This window comes from Thalassophryne amazonica, chromosome 19 (genome assembly GCF_902500255.1).
Source record: "Thalassophryne amazonica chromosome 19, fThaAma1.1, whole genome shotgun sequence".
Classification (NCBI taxonomy): Eukaryota; Metazoa; Chordata; class Actinopteri; order Batrachoidiformes; family Batrachoididae; genus Thalassophryne; species Thalassophryne amazonica.
In genome coordinates this window covers 29,309,890-29,330,248 of record NC_047121.1, presented here as the reverse complement: position 1 = coordinate 29,330,248, position 20,359 = coordinate 29,309,890, and the positions used below count along the sequence as shown (strand labels likewise).

General features: G+C 42.7%; 1 protein-coding gene across 1 annotated transcript; it reads left to right on the top strand.

The window, feature by feature from the left end:
* The first annotated feature begins 3,328 nt into the window (after positions 1-3,328).
* On the top strand, positions 3,329-14,140 carry LOC117500902 (b(0,+)-type amino acid transporter 1-like). The gene is made up of 6 exons (XM_034159690.1): positions 3,329-4,063; positions 7,248-7,381; positions 10,800-10,929; positions 12,268-12,392; positions 13,688-13,775; positions 13,872-14,140. Exons 1-6 carry the CDS (start codon positions 3,359-3,361, stop codon positions 14,100-14,102), a joined length of 1,413 nt encoding a protein of 470 aa, XP_034015581.1. The 5' UTR covers positions 3,329-3,358; the 3' UTR covers positions 14,103-14,140.
* The last annotated feature ends 6,219 nt before the right edge of the window (positions 14,141-20,359 follow it).

Below are 20,359 nucleotides of genomic sequence, written 5' to 3'. Positions count from 1 at the left end.
AAAAGGACTCAAACACTGACAACAACCACCAGCATAAAAAAGGACTCTTTGACATGGTGTTTTGTGTTGTGCACCGTAATCTGGTACAACATACTGTAGCAGTCAGAAAATACCTGGAATAGATCAGGCTGAATGGGCTTGTTGCCTCCAAAACTGATGCCAAAGATATAGCGGAAACCTTTGAAATTGAAATGACATTTTTCAGAAAAAAGACATCGTAAAACAACCCAACAGTTTCTGTAAAACAGCAGAGAGGAAACCCAGTCTCCTCCAGAGGAACATTTCAGTTGTCGGCTTTATGGTGTCAAATCTCACATCATGTAATCACGTTCTCACTGGGGAGGCCGAGATTTCATTGTCAGGTGTAAACAAGCGTTTGCGGCAACTTGTTTGCAACATTGTGTCATTATGGAGGTGAGTTCAACCAGAATGTGTATTTAGGTGTTTAACTAAGATAATCGTGAGTCTTTAATGTGAGTTTTAAAAAAATCGATGCTAACACATTAGCATGTTTATGGCATTTGCAATGTTAAAGTTAGCATTAAGCTAAGTCATTATCACGCCTCCCTCCCCAGCGCGCAAAGGATTCTGGGATACTCTAAAAGGTCAATAGAGATTTTTGTCTTCTCCCTAGTGGACACAGCCCTTAACAGCCGAAATGACAGATTTTTCCAGACTTGAAGATGTTTATAATCTTTCTGGCTTTCTTTTTTTTCAAAAGAAGACATGTCAGCCGCTACTCACACACAGAAAAGTGGCACACTCACAGAAAAGTGTAAAAACTGGAAAAAGGCCATTGACGACAGATTCAGAGGATTTGGTGTTGGAGGTCAGAGCTGCTTGTTATACTTTTCCTGATAATGTGACCTCCCCATGGGAAATGCTTAACTACATTTACAAGGAGCAGCTTTTGGATCTGTATGGAATTTTTATTCTTCTGGTTTTGATTGTTGTAATAATTTTCAGAATTTCTATTTTAAAATACACATTTAATGTTAACATTCAAAAAATGCCTATGTGCACTTTGGACATAAAACCAAGCTTTTTGCTGTTGTTTTCAAGTTAAAGTTCTGTATCTTTTTATTATTATGGCTGGTGTGTTTTTTTACTTTTAAGAATTACAATTTTAAATTGCACATGTTGGATGATGCACTTAGGAATAAAAACAAAAGTTAAAATTTTCCATTTTTGTCAGTGTTGTTTTTATTTTATTTGTATGATGAAAGCTGGTCAGAGGTGTTGTGTGGGCCGCCAGAAGAGGAGGTACTGCTGGCCCACCACCAGAGGGCGCCCTGCCTGAAGTGCGGGCTTCAGGCACGAGAGGGCGCTGCCGCCATGGACACAGCCGGGAGTGACAGCTGTCGCTCATTACCTCTTGACAGCTGTCACCCATCTACTCAACATCATCTCACTCCATAAAGACCAGACGTCATCTCCACCTCGTTGCCGAGATATCATACTTCATTGGAGGTAATAGCCTCAGCCGTTTTGTAATTGTAATATTTGTATATTGTGAGTGTTTGCAGGAGTACCAGTTCCTCCGTCGGTGGAAGCTGTGAGAGCGCTGAAGGCACTCTTTTCCCCTGAGGAATCCACAGTACTCTGCAAGTTATTGAATGAGAGGTGGAGGTGGCATTCCCACCATTGTTGTTACTGGGTGTACACACACCCACACTTGACTGTCTTTGTTCTCGCCAGCAGTACCAGATCCGACAGTCGGGGACGGTGATCACCTGGGAATTCGGGACTTGGCGGCTCCGTATTCACCAGGTTCTGGGGCGGCGGAAATCGTGTGGTTCCGGCTCTTCTTAGGACAGACGTCTTCTATCCTCGAGCCTGCCCACACGTCACCTTTGTGTATTGACTGTTATGATATTCTGAGATTGTCTGTATGTTCGTTGTGCACATTCACAACATTAAATTGTTATATTTTGGCTCATCTATTGACCGTTCATTTGCGTCCCCTGTTGTGGGTCCGTGTCACTACACTTTCCCAACACAGAGGGATCCCTTGGAACTTTCTGCTTGGGGCCCCATGAGACCCTTGCAGCGCGGGTGGTGGCTACGGACTGAAAGAAAAGGAAGAAAATACAATGAGCAAACAGAGTATAATCAAGAAAAAAAAACACAAGAAGAGACAAACTAAAGTGATGAGGAAAACATTGTGAGGTCAAGTTATCACTTCCATAGATGGAAAGATCTAGCAGCATCTTCCATTTCAGCCTTAACGCCTGAATTTATATAGTTGTATAAAAAAATGTTTTGTGTGTTTTTGCCTTTAAGTAGATGGTAAATAATGTTGAGATTATTAATTTCACTTTTGCACAAAAAAATAAATAGTAATTTTGGTATTTTGGTAATAATTTATGTTATGATGTTATAATAATAATAATGGTATGTTGCAAATTTGTGACAACAGGCATACTGGTCAATGTGGTATGTTGCATATTTTAGTCAAATATTGTAGCATATATGCGACAATAGGCGTTAAGGGGTTAAGTAGGACGCAGATAATCAATGCAGATGTGCCGCAGCCACAGGTGTAGTCAATCAGTTCGACTGACAGAGAAACACAGAAGGGAGGGGGATACAAACACAGAGCCCAGATGGATTCCTCAGACCACAACAATTTTCAAAGAGGCTTTTTAAGTTTGGGAGTGGCTGATGCTGAGTAACGGTATTATACTATCAAACCCCAGAGATCTGAGTTTCCAGGTGCTTTAAAGACAGTGTGTCCTATGTCACACTCCATCTTAACCTTCTCTCAAATCTCATGCAATCCTTCTCTGTGTCTCTCCTCCGTTCCCTCGTTTGAGTTTTTCCTCTGGGGAGGTGATGGTGGTTAAGCATTGGGTTTCAAACCAGAGTTATTCTCCGTTCAAAACCCAGCCAGGCTGGAAAATCACTAAGGGCCCCCTGACATTGGTGTGTATGGGTGAATGTACGGCATCATTGTTAAACGCTCTGAGCTTCTGATGCAGATCGAACAGCGCTATATAAATGCAGTCCATTTATTTCTGTTTGTCGAGATCATCTGCCAGACAGACACTAGTGATCTTCCTGTGGGGGCAATAATGTTTTACTATATCAAATTACAACATGACGCCTGGTAAAATGCCCCTTCCTGTTGAAGACGTGATTATGCAACACAGTCTATAAAACAGCGGTGTTATACAAATCCACTTCTCTTTCTCTCTCTGTGGAGCATGTGCACAATGGAAAATTGTCGTTAAAGGCTCTCCATGTAGGAACTATCCAGACATTTACTGTCCAGCAACCTGGCTACCTGTTTGTCTTGGAGACATCTCGCCACTCATCCAAGTGTCTTCTTCAGATTTGGAAGCTAATCAACTTCTAGATGCCAACAATGGAACATGATGTGCAGAAACTCACTCTGAAGAGAGAAGTGGAGCTCACAGGAGCCGTGTCTTTCATTGCTGGCACCATGATTGGTTCTGGGATCTTCATATCTCCACAGTATGTGCTGGCTGCAATTGGCAGCCCTGGGGCCAGCCTTGTTATCTGGGCTTGTTGTGGCCTCTTAGCCATGCTGGGGGGCCTCAGCTATGCTGAGTTGGGCACAGTCATCCCCGAGTCTGGAGCCGAGTATATCTACATGCTGCGAACCGTGGGGAAAGTAGTGGCCTTCATGTTTGTCTTCACCTTCATCAATGTCATGAGGCCTGTTAGTGCCTCAGGAATTGCTCTGGCCTTTGCAGAATATGTTGTTGCCCCCTTCTACAGCTGCAGCCCTCCGCAGCTGGTGGTGAAATGTGTAGCCGCAGCTGGTATTTTGACACTGGCTGTAGTAAACTGCCTGAATGTCCGCTTGGCCACAGGCATCCAAGTGGTTACCATGGTAGTCAAAGTCCTGGCTTTAGCAGTAATCGTACTGGGGGGTGCTGTGACGCTTTTCCAAGGCCAAAGTAACAGCTTCAACAACTTCTTTAAAGGAACAAATATTGGAGCCAACTCCATTGGAATTGCTTTCTATCAAGGCTTGTGGTCCTATGATGGCTGGAACACTTTGAATTATTTAACAGAAGAGCTGAAACATCCAGAAGTAAGAATTCGACTATTTATATGTAATGACAAATGTATGCGCAAATGCCTTGCAGTACCTCTGATAAAAATGGCATATGCAACAACATGCTTGTATCATTTATTAAAATGAAATTGTACCAAAATGCAAACACCAACATAATGCAAAAACAACAAATACCATCATCTTGTAATTCACTAAACTGAAAGGCTTTAGTGCTCTTCACTTAAGATAAGATAGCATAATCCTTTAATAGTCCCATGATGGGGAAATTTATGATGTTACAGCAGCACAGGGACAGTCACAGAACAACAGTGCAAGTATGCAAAAAAATAAAAATAAATAAAATAAAGTAGAAGAAAAATTACTAAAATACAGAAGTCAAGTTCTGTGCGGAATAACAATATAGATACAGTAGAATAGATTACACTATGTACAAGCAGAAAGAATGTCTCATAATGTTGCACGAGTGTTCATGTAATGTACACAACTCTTGTCTTTTGAATTGTTGGACACTGGGACTCCGAGACTGAGCCACCTGGGGTGTGCAGAAGTACGTTCTGAGTGTCAGTCCCAAGCTCGGATAAATGAGTAGGGTTGAGACCACTGGTGATTTGTTGCTGTAGAAATAAATGAAATTGAATTGAGTCAAAGTTTACAAGTTTTCAAACCCGGAAAACTAAATAATACACAGGGAGAATGTGACAAATTTGAAACTGAAAATGAGTTGGTGAACATTGAAAATTCCTGCAAATTCAAATAGAAAATACTGTTTGAACATTTGTTCCAGTCTTTTATATTGCAGTTTGTCAGTTTCTTTCATTTCTAGTGCTGAGGACCTGTGACCACCAATGTCGTCAGTGTTTATGTAGCTCTGCACTTAAAGCTTCGCTAATCTTGACACAATATGATGTTTATTGCAGTCATTAACAGCTATAGTTAAGTATCACCCAACCAGACTGGTGAGATTAAAGATGTAGTCCCCTTCCAATTTCTACAAAAACTGACAAAATTTATATTGTGAACATTATTTCTGTACCTCAAATTACACTTTTATATTTTGTAACGATTCCATGGAAAATGTAGTGAGTTTTCACCATGAGATTTAGTAGAAACCTAAAGTTTTCCCAGCAGGACCTATGCTGTGCCCATCATTCCTTCTCCTTCAATTTTAAGTCTCTTCTAGTTTTCTTTTTCTCCAGACTGCCTATAATTTTTTGCACCTGCATATAGGTTTTCCCCTCTCCAATCAACTTTTTAATCAAACTACGCTGTTCTTTCTGAACAATTTCTTGAACGTCCCATTTTCCTCAGGCTTTCAAAGAGAAAAGCATGTTCAACAGGTGCTGGCTTCATCCTTAAATAGGGGACACCTGATTCACACCTGTTTGTTCCACAAAATTGATGAACTCACTGACTGAATGTCACACTACTATTATTGTGAACACCCCCTTTTCCTACTTTTTTTTTACTATAGCCCAATTTCATAGCCTTAAGAGTGTGCATATCATGAATGCTTGGTCTTGTTGGATTTGTGAGAATCTACTGATCTACTGGTACCTTGTTTCCCATGTACAATAAGAAATATACTCAAAACCTGGATTAATCTTTTTAGTCACATAGCACTACTATTATACTGAACACTAATGTATACCTTTTTGGAATCTTTGTGATCAGGCAAATAATGTATAGTTTTCTTCTTTTTTCTTTCTTTTTACTTGTATCACCATTTGCAGGATTCCCCTTAATCTTTTAGTCACATAGCACTACTATTATTCTGAACACTACTGTAAAACAAACACAATAACAACATCTTATAAACCCAGAGAATATATTCACAAGGGTTTTAGGCACAATATACAAAGAGTTTAATGCTGTTGTCCATGTGGAGCCTGATCAGAGTGTCTCAAATGCATTTCTCCTGTCGTGACTGTACTGAGATTATCCATAATGCACCTGGACACAGCATGTCCACACTAAAACCTTCAAAATTAGTGCAATACTTTAAAACTAAGACATATAGCTGATGTTTTCACTTTATAAAACTTCAGAAGTGACGTTAATTTAAATAACATGTCCGAAATTAGTTTGGTTAAAATTTTAACCATAAGTTAAAACTGTATGCTGCTGGATGACTTGGGTGATATTGCCGGTGAGTTAGCATTGTGTCGAGATCAATTATTTTGTGACCAGCTCTTCTCTGTGTCAGGTTGAGCAAGGCACAAACAGACGGTGGACACAAATGCAGGCTCTCAAACAGGACATACAGTGGCTTGCAAAAGTATTTAGTCCCTTGGTTTTTCACACATTTTAATTTGTTTATGGCATTTCAAATACAAAAAGTAAACCAGTCTTCTCAATATAAAAAATTCTAAAATTATCTTTCTTAAACTCAAACTGAAAGTAATCTCTACAACCTGATATAAATTAATTAAAAATATAAAAGCCAAGATGATAGGTTGCATAAGTAATGGGCCCCTTTGGTATAATACCTGTAAATAATCAGTTTTATTGCCATTTTTTTTCAGACAAGTCAGGGGATGGATACATGAACATTTCCAAGTCACTGAATATGTCTTGGACTTTATTTACATCAATTATGAAGAAATACAAGCAGTATGGCACTCTATGGTAAATCTGTATGGAGTAGACAGTTCTGAAAAACTGAGTCACTGTGCAAGAAGGAGAAGAGTGAGGAAAGCCACCAAGACACTGGAGATTTTGTTTTAAGTTGTGTTGAGTGATATTTTTTAAACAAAAATTGTTGATTGCGATAATAAAGTATTTTGTTGTCACGTACAATGTTTGGCGAAATTCTATCCTGGGTCTTTTGGATCCTTTGGATCTATGAAGCTTAAATATGAAGAGTATCGATATCTGCGATACTGGGCCTGTATTTACTTTGTATCGGATCAATACCAAAATTCCCGGTATCGCCCACCTCTACCAAACAGAATTGTGCCGTCTGCATCACTTGTCTTTGCATCCATAGTCAAAATAGAGCCTGGAACATCTTTGCGAAATGGGAGCTATTAGAATGTTTGTGAAATTTTATTTCTATTAGTCAAGAACTGTACCATTTTGCTAGGTACTTTGAAAATATACACCACATTGACCAATCCATATTTACTTACTTATTGCAAGTACTCAATGAGTATGACGAACAAAACAAAAACTAATTTCTCATGTTTCTCTCATGTCTCAGGTGAATCTTCCCAGAGCTCTTGTGATAGCCATCTCCATGGTGACGGCTCTGTACCTGATGGTGAACGTCAGCTACCTGACAGTGATGACCCCTAAGGAGCTCATGTCCTCCACCGCGGTTGCAGTTACTTGGGGGTAAAGCAGCACGTCGCTGATTTAGATTCAAAGACATTTAACCACTCAGATTTGGTTTTAAATGAACAAATCCTGTATTTTTAGCATAATCAACCACACTTGCCCAACCAGCGTGTTGGATAGAGTTGAGTGCACCATGCCTGAAAATATTTGCTACCACTTGTACTTTGTCGAAGGCCCTTTGGTCCAAACTGACCAAATTTCACACAGCCTCATTGGTGGATGATCACCATAATAGGACTCGACCGATATGAATTTTTAGGGGACGATTCCAATACAGATTATCAACAACGTTTCGAGGTTGATACCAATATTTCAGGCTGATATTTCCTTATAGTAAAAAGTGTCAAAAATGGGGTCAAAATTTTGTATAATCCAGTTACAAAACATTCTTGAAATGTTTTGCAGCATATGTTTAATTCACAGAAATTTTCAACATGGAGCAGCGACGTCCTAAGTTCTTATCTGCCCCGGGCCTGGGTTTTCATCCTGGTTTTGTCTGTGTTCATATCCCATGTCTTTGATTTTCAGTTTAGGATTACTTTAATCACTGGTTATTTTGTGTTTTACCACTATAGTCATTGCTTGTCATTTCTGTTTGTTATACTTTTGCCACATGTTAGTTCTGTTTTAGTTTCAGCCCCAACCTTTAATTCTGTTGCTGATCACTTTTCAGTTCTCACCTTTGTTTTCCAGGTTTTGTTTCTTTGCCCCTTCCATGTGTAGATTTTTCTTGCATTATGTTTGGGACTCACCTTCCACTTCTTTTTGTGTGCTGTTTACTTTACTGCACTCTCTTTCACCTGTTCACTTCATCTTTGGCTCTTTCTTTCATGCCTCTATTTCTGTCTGGTTAGTGTTTGTTTTACTGCACTCTCTTGCTCCTGTTTGCCTCCGTTTAGTCCCCTTCCTGAACTTTCGCACACACCTGTTTTCACTTTCCTTAGTCACACCCTGTTATTTATGCCTTGCATGCTTCTCTGTTTGTTTTGAGCTTGTCAGCGTTCCAGCCTTGTTTTGTCCTGGGCCGTTTGCTCTTCCATGTATGACCTTGTTTCATTTTGACCCTGTTCATTCCATGCCATGAATCATGACAAGTTCTTTGAGTGACTGTGTCTCAGAGTTAAGCTCTGGTGAGTTTGTGCTGGTGGGGGACTTAAATCTTGATTGGTTGTCATCAGTGTCATAAAAGCTATATGTGACACCAAATTTAAGTCAATTAATAGACTGCCCAACTCGGCCTAACATTAAAGATCCTTCTTGATCATCGCTTCTTGAGCTAATAACAACAAATGCCCCTCATAAATATGACAATATTGGTGTTTTTGGAAATGACCATAGTGACCACTGTGTCATTGCAGTGATCAGAAATGCCAGACTTTCTAAAGCCAAACCACAAATTTTCTTAGAGAGATTTTAAACATTTTCAAGAGCAGGCATTCTTGCATGGTCTGTTAAATGTTGTATGGAAGTGAATCTCCATCCTTGGTGCTGTTGAGTTGGCCTGGAATTTATTTCATGAAGAGTTCTTGAAGCTAATCAATAAGTACACTCCTTTTGGTAAATTTAGAATAACCTGGTGGAATAATCCCTGGTTCTCCATGGAAATTGGAAATCTTAAAGAAAGATATCATGCCTGGACCAAGGCGCGAAAAACTAAATCTGAGGTGGACAGGATTATTTTTTGTCAGTTACACAATAAATGTACGTTCTTAATCAAGGAGGCTAAATCAGACTTTTTTTTATCTGAAACTACCACAGGAAACTAGACTCATCTGTATTTTGTCTTTTCCCTGCTTGGTTAGAACACCTCTGCAACTAGGGCCAGCCATGTGACAGTAGCCCGGCTCAGTGTGCTCACTCAAGTCAAAGAAACCAAACTTTATACCCCCTTCACACATAACACGTTTGAAGCCGAATGGTACACAAAGGAGGACTTGCATGCCACTCGTGAAAAATCAGAGCCACCTCAAACGCTTTGTATAACTTTCACCAAAACCATTCGTGCACACAAGTGTCTGAAAGACAGCGAGTGCCCTGCGAGTGCCCATTCGACTCCTCTCTCGGCATGTGTCAGCCAAATTCCAAGTGTCACACATGAGCATTCAACACCGCTCGCTGGACACTTAGAAAACACAGGGCTATTCGCGGTCTTGGCATGAGAATAGGAAGCTGTAGTCTTGTTTGAACCCTCCGTGATATCTTGGGATTTGACTACTTACCGGAACCTCCATGTAGTATATACACAGCGTCACTTGTACGGTGTACGGTTTGGTTTTCGGCTGCAATCACCGAAGCAGTTGCGAAAAGTTTTTTTGTTTCAGTTCCCGGTGGAGAAGAAAAGGCGAAGAGGTGGGAGATGTCATGTCAGTAAATGTTAGCCTACACATCTAACCAGAGTAGCTCCGTTGTCTTACCTGCAAAACCGCATCGACACGTTTGTGCTCCGGATCATAAACAAAAGGCAACACATGTCCACTTTCCATCGCATCGTCACTTTTTCTTTACATTTTCACTTTGTTTGCGTGTAATTTGGTCAAAAAACCATTGTAGTGCAGCAGAGAAGAGAATAATTAGAGCGGAATCCTGCAAATGGTGATAAAAGCATCAAATTCGGCAGAAATACTCCTCAGACAATCCTCTTTTGAAAAAAACAATTGGCCACTTGAATTTTCAGTTGGCGTTCAGGTAGAGGTCAATTCAAGAATTACACAGGAGTCAAAATTAAAAGATGCTCAGTCATATTGAAACCTATGCCACATGATTTGCCCGATCATAAAGATTCCAAAAAGGTATGGTTTGGACGGTCTGTAACTGAATTCTATGGAGTTATGGGATAAAAACAGCAAGAATGGTGACAAAGGTCAGTGTCGGTTTGTACAGGGGTCAAAAGTTAACGTTACTCCCAATTTTGGTAAAAGTGATGCAAATTACTAGTTGAGTTAACACTGTTTTAAATAGGAATAGTTTGGACCATGTATCATCCTTACTTATCATGTTAAGGGGTAACATATGTCACATGTCATAGAATCCAATAGACGTAGACCTTGTTTGACCTTTACTTTGGAAACCAAGCATTCAACACTGTCAAAACTATTCCATTTATTAATCCTATTAGCTCAACCAATAATTAAAGTTTATCTGATCAAGCTTAGAAATTGTGTTGCAACAAAAACCTGATGAAACATTTCAAGAAGGTACTTAAGCTCCTCAAATACACTCAGCATTGACATACAGGGTGAACACAAAAACACTCCTTGGTGTCAAATATTTATAATATCAAATGTTACATGAATAATTTTGCAATTTTGAAAAAGAAGAATCTGAATATTTGACAGCAATATTTGACAGTGTTCACCCTGTATTTTAAAAAATAGAAAAAGGACAATTTGTGTGAAAATTTGGTGTTTTCCCACAGGAATAAGATGTTTGGAAACTGGGGGTGGATCATGTCTGTGGCGGCAGCATTGTCTGCTTTTGGTTCACTCAACGGGACTTTCTTTAGTGGTGGCCGTGTATGTTTTGTCGCTGCAAGGGAAGGACACATGGTAAGATTATTTAATATGCATAGTGTTAATGTGCCTCAGATGCAGCGTAGACCTTTGTTAAAGCATCTGTGCAAAGTGCTTGTGCTGTTTACTTTTTAGAATTTAATTTTTACACACAGAAAGTTCATCACAACTGGACAAAAGAAGTGATAAAGAGTCTGGCCGATAAGTAGGATCAATAATGGGATGGATGTTGATAAAAACTTAGCAGATTCCATCCTTACACATATGATAAATAATATGTCACTAATGTTTGCATCAGTGCCTGTGATATGAAGCTCCAAAGTGAAGTTTATAGACACCTCTGTGTGAGAGGGAGGGGTCCCTGGCATACCAGGATGGTAGAATACACTGATGTGATAACCCAACTCATCATGGGAGCATATGGCTGGCAAGAAGATCACCTTGTCAGAATTTTGGAGAATGGAGCCACACCGATTCAAGTTCTTTGTCCAGTCATTATGACATCCTACCAAGTCCGTCCAATCTATTCACTTGAGGCCTGGCAGACACACCGGTGTGCCAGCTCTGCCAGAAGAGGGGGTCATCGAAGGACATTTTAAGCTGCTGCCCAAAGGCCTTGGGAGATGGGTGATACCATTGGCACACGAACAGGTTCTACAGGCAGTAGCAGATATCGCCTGCAATGGCATAGTCTCCAGCAAGTGGCAACACTCTTCAACGTGCTCCATCACTTTTGTTCATGCCAGGGAGAAGCCACAAACCCGACCAAAACACAGAGTACGTATTCTGTTCCCAACAGCAAGGGATTGGCAACTCTTGGTTGAAGTTGGTAGGCAGCTGAAGTTCCTGGACACCATCAGATCTGCCACACTCATGGTCATGATATTAAAGGCAACCAAGCAAGTGGTGGTACTAGTGTTAATAGTCCCCTGGGAAGATGGGATGGAAGAGGTACAAGAGAAGAAGAGAGCCAAATATGCCTCTCTGGTAGCAGAGTATCAGATGCAAGGGGGATGACTTGCTGTGAACCTAGTAAAGTAGGCTGCAGGGGCCTTGACAACCTGTTCTCACGGCAAGTCGTGATTCAGCAGCACGAAATTTACATTAATCTATTGGTTTGTGATACTGTGATGAAAAGTGCCTCATTTTCATCACAGCGGCACAAATTCATTCCTAAGATGTTCTAAAATGTGAACACTGCGTTAGGGTTACATCACCACTTGTTGCTTTGGCATACTCTTGACAATGCTTAAGAATGTATTTTGCATTTTCATGTGGATGGAGAGATTTTTAAAAACCAAAGGTGGAAAACTCCTGTTTTCACATCACCCTGTGTCTGTGTGGACGTAGCATTAGGTTGTGTTCTTTTCGCAGCCAGATATTCTATCCATGGCTCATGTCCACCGACTGACTCCGTCTCCAGCACTGATCTTCACCACGACCATCTCCCTGATTGTGCTGATCCCTGGAGACTTCCAGAGTATCGTCAACTACTTCAGGTGAAGGCTGAGCCCTTCATGCCCACCACACATCAACATTTCTTCACTGTTTTGAACAAACTGTTATGTGTTATATTGAAAGCAAAATAATCATATGATGAGTAGAGTGAAAAAAATGGTTTATTTTATCAGGACAGGAAAATGAGTCTAAAATCTAGCTGAACTAGTCAGCACAGGACAAATGACCAGTATACAGGAATAATTCAGCAAACTCAGGCAGAAGGTGAGGAACTAAAATAGTGAAAACAGTAATGAGACAATACACTACAGGTGTTATTGTGATGAAAATCAGCTGTGAGACAACATGGACACATGACAGTAAATACCGACAAACACATGAGGAAGAGGGGACATGAACAGAGAGCAAAAAAGTAAAAGCAAATAACCCAAACAAGCAAATAACCCAGGTCAAGGCAAATATGGTTTGAGCAAAAAATGAACTTTAAAAAAGGTTTCTCAGCATGTTTTTGTTTCTGGTTTATTTTGTTGTTGTTGTTCAGTTTGGTTTGGAGAATCAGGTGTGCTTACTAACATACCAAAAGTCTACTACAGTCTGACCCCTGGAAATGTCTCATTTTCAAGACAGTGTCCAAGATGGCCACCAAATCCTTAAAATGCCCATCATTATTCATCCTGAACAACTCAGTTTTGTGCCTAACCCCATATTTTGGGGTTCTAGGAATTTAATTACTATTTTTAAATTCCAGTAAAGTGATCACATGATTGTGAAATCCAATATGGCAGACTAATATGGCAGTAAGTCAAGGGCATTTTTTTGTAGTTGCGCGTCATATTGGTCCACCATCTTGGATTTCACAATCATGTGATCACTTCACTATAATTAAAAAAATAATGCATTCCTAGATTCCCAAAACATGGGGTTTGGCCCCAGAATCCTTGTTTAAGATGAATAATGAAGGAGTAATGGACATTTACAGATTTGGTGACCATCTTTGATGCCATCTTGAATGTCAGACCTTTCCAGTGGCCAGGCTGTGGCAGACTTTTGACACAAAAATAAAATAAAAAGTTGAAAAACCTTTTGTAGCAATCTTGTTAGGGTGAGATGGGTTTTCTTTTGTTTGTTTTGTTTTGTTTTTTTCATAAAAGCATTTGCCTGTGTAGAAAACCAAACTGAAACAAATCTTAAAACACAACATGGGGAAGACAACAATGATGGAAAACCAAAGCTGAACTATGGCACACATAAGATAGATTTTAAACACAAAACAGAACACAAGTAGACCAACACCAGGGATGGATCATGACACTAACCTCTTCATTGTTGTTGTCAGCTTCACTGCCTGGTTTTTTTATGCCATCACCTTGTCTGGATTGCTGTATCTAAAGATCAAGAAGCCAGAGCTGCCCAGGCCATACAGGGTCTGTTTCATCATCAAAATCACATCAGCATCATTTTTCTCAGTTCACTCTGATAGTCATGTCTCTTGTTGTGATTTTTGTCTCCTCTCTACAAAGGTTCCCATTTTGATCCCCATATTGGTCCTCATTGCTGCAGTATTTCTGGTGCTGGCACCCATCATAGATGATCCTCAGATTGAATATCTCTATGTGACGTTATTCATCTTCAGTGGAGTTTTAGTCTACGTGCCCTTCATCCATTACAAACTCTGCCCAGGACTGTTGAGAAAGTTAACTGTGTTCCTGCAGCTCTTCTTAGAGGTCGCCCCAGCAGAGAAGAACCTGTGATTATGTCCAACCACAAATCAGAAAATGTTGGGATGGTATGGAAAATGCAAATAAAAACCCTGCCGTGATTTTTACATTTACATTAACTTGTATTTTATTTCATTTAATAATTTATTAATTAATCATTTATTAATATTTTATTTAATAAGCCCAAGATATTTCATATTTTGTGTTATCAACTTCATTTAATTTGTTAATATACATCCATTCCTGCATTTCAGGCCTGAAACACATTCCAGAAAAAGTTGGGAAGCGAAAGCATTTGCCACTTTGTAATGTTACCATTCTTTCTTTCATTTAAAAGACATTTTGTCATGAATTTGTCATTGTCTTTGTAATGTGTGCAGAATGTAGTTTTGCATTGTGTTGTTGAAAAATGCATGAACATCCCTGGAAAAGATGTTGTCTTGAAGGCAGCATATGTTGCTCTGAAATCCCAGTGTACTTTCTACATTAATGCTGTCATCACAGAAGTGTAAATTACCTTTGCCAAGGCACTGACACAACCCTGGACCACGATAAACCCTGGCTTTTGGAATTGTTGGTGATGACAGTTTGGATGCTACTTTTCATCTTTGGTCTGGAGCACACAGTGTCCATTTCTTCCAAAAACAGTCTGGAATACTGAATCATCTAATCACAATACACACTTATACTGTGTGATGGTCTAACCCAGTTGCCTCCAAACCAAGAGAAGTCAACACTGCTTCTCGACAAGGTTAAAATAAAGCTTCTTTTTTGCACAGTGAAGTTTCAAGTGGCATTTGCTAATATAACTGTACTTTAGTGCTTGGTAAAGGTTTTCCAAAGTAATCCCATGCACATGTGGTATATCAGGTATTGATGAATGTCTATTCTTAATGCAGTGCCGTCTGAGAGCTCAGAAATTACAGATGTGGTGCCCTTACCTCTTTCCTCACTGAAATTCCTCCAGATTACTTGAATCATTTAATGAAAGAAACATAAATAGACAAACAGAAATAGACAAATCTTTTCCAAATATTCTTTAAGCAAGATTGTTTTTAAACAGTTCTGTTATTTTGTTGCGTTTCTTGACAAACTGGAGATTATCTGTCCATCTTTGCTCTTCAAAGACTCAACTTTTCATGAATACTGCTTTTGTACCAAACCATAATTACAATAATTTGTTGACATCACCTGTTTGAAGTAATGCTTTTTTTTTTTAGAATTTTTTTTTTTTTTCATATAGTTTTTAAAGTTTTTAATAAATTGGAACTCATTATGAAGGTAAATGTGCTGCCAAATGTGAGCGCTGATACACTTCATGTGAGAACACAGAATATGATGTGAGAGCAAAAACATTAAGCTGCATGTTTCTATTTTCACTTGTATCTGTTGTACGTTGTGTTTACAGTCTCGTGAGAAAAATATTCATAACTGTGTATATTATTTATTTAAATACAATGATGGTTGCAAGCCTTAATGAGTTTGTTTTTTTTTTTTCAATCAATTATCCAGTACAACGGTGAGAAGCTCTTCCACCACCTTCTCCAAAATCAGATCTACATGCCTTGACTTCAACAACACTTCTATAGCAAACAATTTGCACTGTATCCACAGAGAGGGGCGTGTAATGATGACTTACAGTTTGGCTTTGACCCCCGTCAGTACACTGGAATGGAAGGGGCAGTTTGGTTCACCAGTAGTCAGCACAAATACACAATCACATAAAACACAAGATGATAAATAAGGACATAAAACCACTCTGAACTTGTGATCGATCAGAATATTTATATATATAGTACAATAACAATAGCTTGTTAAGAAGCCAACAACTAAAAGGACAAATGATATCAGGTACTTGTTAGACGTGCCCTGGCTTGCTGAGGAAACTTTTACCTCTTAAATTAGTGGAACAACCATTCATTTCTGGAAACAAGCACCAAACTTCACACACATACTCCTTAGACATTACTCTTTTGAAAAACAAAACAAAACAACAACAAACTGTCCACTTGAATTTTCAATAGGCAAAAGAATCGCACAGGGGTCAAAATTAAATGATACTCCAATTATATTGATAACTGCATCACATTATTTGTCTGATCACAAAGGTATAATTTGGACTATCTGTGACTGAATGCTATGGAGTTATGGGGTAAAAGTTTAAAGTTGCTCTAATTTTGTTTTAAAAAAAAAACATGCAAATTATTAGTTAATGGGGTTTTTAAAAGGAATTTTGTGTCGTTGTGTGGGCTGCTGAAGAGGAGGTACTGCTGGCCCACCACCACCAGAGGGCACCCTGCCTGGAGTGCAGGCTCCAGGCACCAGAGGGCGCTGCCGCCTCACAGGAGCAGCCGGGGTGACAGCTGACACTCATCACCTGTGACAGCTGTGTCAGCTGTCACCACTCATCTGATCTGCATCGGTATATCAGCAAGACGTCATCTCCACCTCTTTGCCGAGATATCGTTCTACCTGAAAGGTAATATCCTCAGCCTGACTGCTTGATAGAAAGCCTTTTTGTTGTGATTTTTGTGAGTGATAACAGACTTTTTCTCCAACGAGAGGTGGAGGTAGCTTCCCTGCCGTGCAGATTGCTGGGTGCAGACGCACCCACGTTTAATTGTGTTTTTGTTCCTCGCCAGCAGTACCAGGTCCGACACGCGGAGGCAGTGGCCACCTGGGAGTTCGGGACTTGGCGGCTCCAGTATTCCCGGGGTCTGGTGGCGGAGGAAATCGTGTGGTTCCGGTTCTGCTTTGGACAGGCGTCTCCTATCTTCGAGCCTGCCCACACGACACCTTGTAATTTGACCTTTGATCTATTGTGTAATCTGTTGTGTTTGTTGTGCACGTTCGCAACAGTAAAGTGTTGTTATTTGACCTATTCCATTGTCCGTTCATTTGCGCCCCCTGTTGTGGGTCCGTGTACTTACACTTTCCCAACAGGATATCTCGGCCAACGTCATGGATCCCGAGGGGTGTCAACCGGCTGTTGAACGGCCAATGGAAGAACAGGGCGCACAGGCGCCCGCAGGAGGAATGATCGGTGAGTTGCAGTGGATCCTCACCGTTTTCACGGCTCGGTTGGATTTAATGACCGAGCAGAACGTCCTCCTTAACCGCAGGGTGGAGGCTCTCGCCGCGCAGGTGGAGGCGCGCCCTCAGGGCGCTGCAGCGGCTCTCCCTCCTGTCGACCCTGTGCGTAACAGTGACGTTCCCCTGGTCGTTCAACGACCCCTCCCACCTTCCCCTGAAGCATACATAAGCCCTCCAGAGCCGTACGGAGGTTGTGTGGAGACGTGCGCGGACTTCCTTATGCAGTGTTCGCTCGTCTTCGCACAACGTCCCGTCATGTACGTGACTGATTCTAGTAAGATAGCTTATGTAATTAATCTGCTTCGCGGCAAGGCACGCGCTTGGGCTACAGCGCTTTGGGAGCAAAATTCACGGCTCCTTCTGACATATTATGGGTTTGTGAGGGAGTTCAGAACAGTGTTCGATCATCCAAATAGAGGAGAGACCGCTTCAGCCGTGCTGCTGTCAATGAGACAGGGGCGCCGGAGCGCAGCTGCTTATGCAGTCGACTTCCGCATCGCGGCTGCGAGGTCCGGCTGGAATAACACTGCCCTCCGCGCCGCCTTCGTAAACGGACTGTCGTTGGTCCTGAAGGAGCTCCTGGTGGCTAAGGACGAACCGCGGGATTTAGACGGGTTTATTAATCTCGTTATACGATTAGACAATCGGTTAGAGGAACGCCGTCGGGAGCGAGGCGAAGGACGTGACCGGATACGCGCCGCCCCTCTCCCTTCCGGGTTCGAAAAGGGGCCGCCCTCCCCACGCTCCACAGCCGCAGCGCTTTGTGGGGCAACAGCTCCCCCTGCTGACGTTGTTAGGGAAACGCACAGGGCCAAAATGGGGAGGCTGATCCGTGGAGAGTGTTTTCTCTGCAGCTCAACAGAGCACACACAGAGAGACTGCCCCAAACGGCCAAAACGTCAACACTCGCCCTTAGAGACTGGGCTAAGGGGGGGTCAAGACATTCAAGTGAGACACACACAAATTGCCACACGACTCCCAGTCACAATCCTGAGCGGGGATTTAACCCTTCAAGCCCGAGCACTGGTGGACACGGGGTCAGAAGGGAATCTGCTAGACAGCAGATGGGCAAAGGAGGTAGGGCTCCCTCTGGTGGCGCTTCCTACGCCATTGCAGGTGCGGGCACTAGATGGCACCCTCCTCCCTTTACTCACACACAAGACACCACCAGTAACTCTGGTGGTGTCTGGAAACCACCGGGAGGAGATTGAGTTTTTGTAACTCCTGCCACCTCCCGCGTGATTTTGGGCATCCCATGGATGTTAAAGCACAATCCCCGGATCGATTGGCCGTCTGGGGTGGTGGTTCAGTGGAGCGAAACCTGCCATCGGGTGTGTTTAGGATCCTCGGTTCCTCCCGGTTCCCAGGCTAAGGAGGAGGTCAAAGTCCCGCCCAATCTGACGGCGGTGCCGGTTGACTACCACGATCTTGCTGACGTCTTCAGCAAGGACCTGGCACTCACCCTTCCCCCGCACCATCCGTACGATTGTGCCATTGATTTGGTTCCGGGCGCTGAGTTCCCGTCCAGCAGGCTGTACAACCTCTCACGACCTGAGCGCGAATCAATGGAGACCTACATCCGGGACTCATTAGCTGCCGGGCTGATCCGGAACTCCACCTCCCCGATGGGGGCAGGTTTCTTTTTTGTGGGCAAGAAAGATGGCGGACTTCGTCCATGTATTGATTACAGGGGGCTGAATGAGATTACGGTTCGCAACCGATACCCGTTGCCATTATTAGATTCCGTGTTCACCCCCCTGCATGGAGCCAAAATCTTTACTAAACTGGATCTTAGAAATGCGTATCACCTGGTTCGGATCCGGAAGGGAGACGAATGGAAGACGGCATTCAACACCCCATTAGGTCACTTTGAGTACCTGGTCATGCCGTTCGGCCTCACCAACGCCCCCGCGACGTTCCAAGCATTAGTTAATGATGTCTTGCGGGACTTCCTGCACCGATTCGTCTTCGTATATCTAGACGATATACTCATCTTTTCTCCGGATCCTGAGACTCATGTCCGGCATGTACGTCAGGTCCTGCAGCGGTTGTTGGAGAACCGGCTGTTTGTGAAGGGTGAGAAGTGTGAGTTCCACCGCACCTCTTTGTCCTTCCTGGGGTTTATCATCTCCCCCAACTCCGTCGCTCCTGATCCGGCCAAGGTTGCGGCGGTGAGAGACTGGCCCCAACCCACTAGCCGTAGGAAGCTGCAACAGTTCCTCGGCTTTGCTAATTTCTACAGGAGGTTCATTAAGGGCTACAGTCAGGTAGTTAGCCCCCTGACAGCCCTGACCTCACCAAAAGTTCCCTTCACCTGGTCGGATCGTTGTGATGCCGCGTTCAAGGAGTTGAAACGGCGCTTCTCGTCTGCACCCGTTCTGGTGCAGCCCGATCCTAGTCGCCAGTTAGTGGTTGAAGTGGACGCCTCGGACTCAGGGATAGGAGCTGTGCTTTCCCAGAGCAGGAAGACCGATAAGGTCCTTCACCCGTGTGCCTATTTTTCCCGCAGGTTGACCCCGGCCGAACGGAACTATGACGTCGGCAATCGAGAACTCCTTGCGGTGAAAGAGGCTCTTGAAGAGTGGAGACATCTGTTGGAGGGAACGTCCGTGCCATTCACGGTTTTCACTGACCACCAGAACCTGGAGTATATCAGGACCGCCAAGCGGCTGAATCCCAGGCAAGCCCGCTGGTCACTGTTCTTCGGCCGTTTTGACTTCTGGATCACCTACCGTCCCGGGACCAAGAACCAGAGATCGGATGCCTTGTCCCGGGTACATGAAGATGAAGTCAAAACGGAGTTGTCGGATCCACCGGAACCCATCATCCCGGAGTCCACTATCGTGGCCACCCTCACCTGGGACGTAGAGAGAACCATCCGGGAGGCCCTGGCACGAAGCCCGGACCCCGGAACTGGGCCGAAGAACAGACTTTACGTCCCATCAGAAGCTAGGGCTGCAGTCCTGGACTTCTGTCACGGCTCTAAGCTCTCCTGTCATCCAGGGGTGCGAAGAACCGTGGCAGTTGTCCGGCAGCGCTTCTGGTGGGCGTCCCTAGAGGCCGACGTCCGGGATTATATCCAGGCCTGCACCACCTGCGCCAGGGGCAAGGCTGACCATCGTAGGGCTCGGGGCTGCTCCAGCCGCTGCCCGTGCCCCATCGCCCCTGGTCCCACATCGGCCTGGATTTTGTCACGG

Coding starts and splice junctions, on each gene's coding strand:
- LOC117500902 (XM_034159690.1), top strand. CDS start 3,359: ATGCCAACAATGGAACATGATGTGCAGAAACTCACTCTGAAGAGAGAA. Junction 4,064..7,247: donor AAGAGCTGAAACATCCAGAA/GTAAGAATTCGA, acceptor CTCATGTCTCAG/GTGAATCTTCCCAGAGCTCT. Junction 7,382..10,799: donor GCGGTTGCAGTTACTTGGGG/GTAAAGCAGCAC, acceptor GTTTTCCCACAG/GAATAAGATGTTTGGAAACT.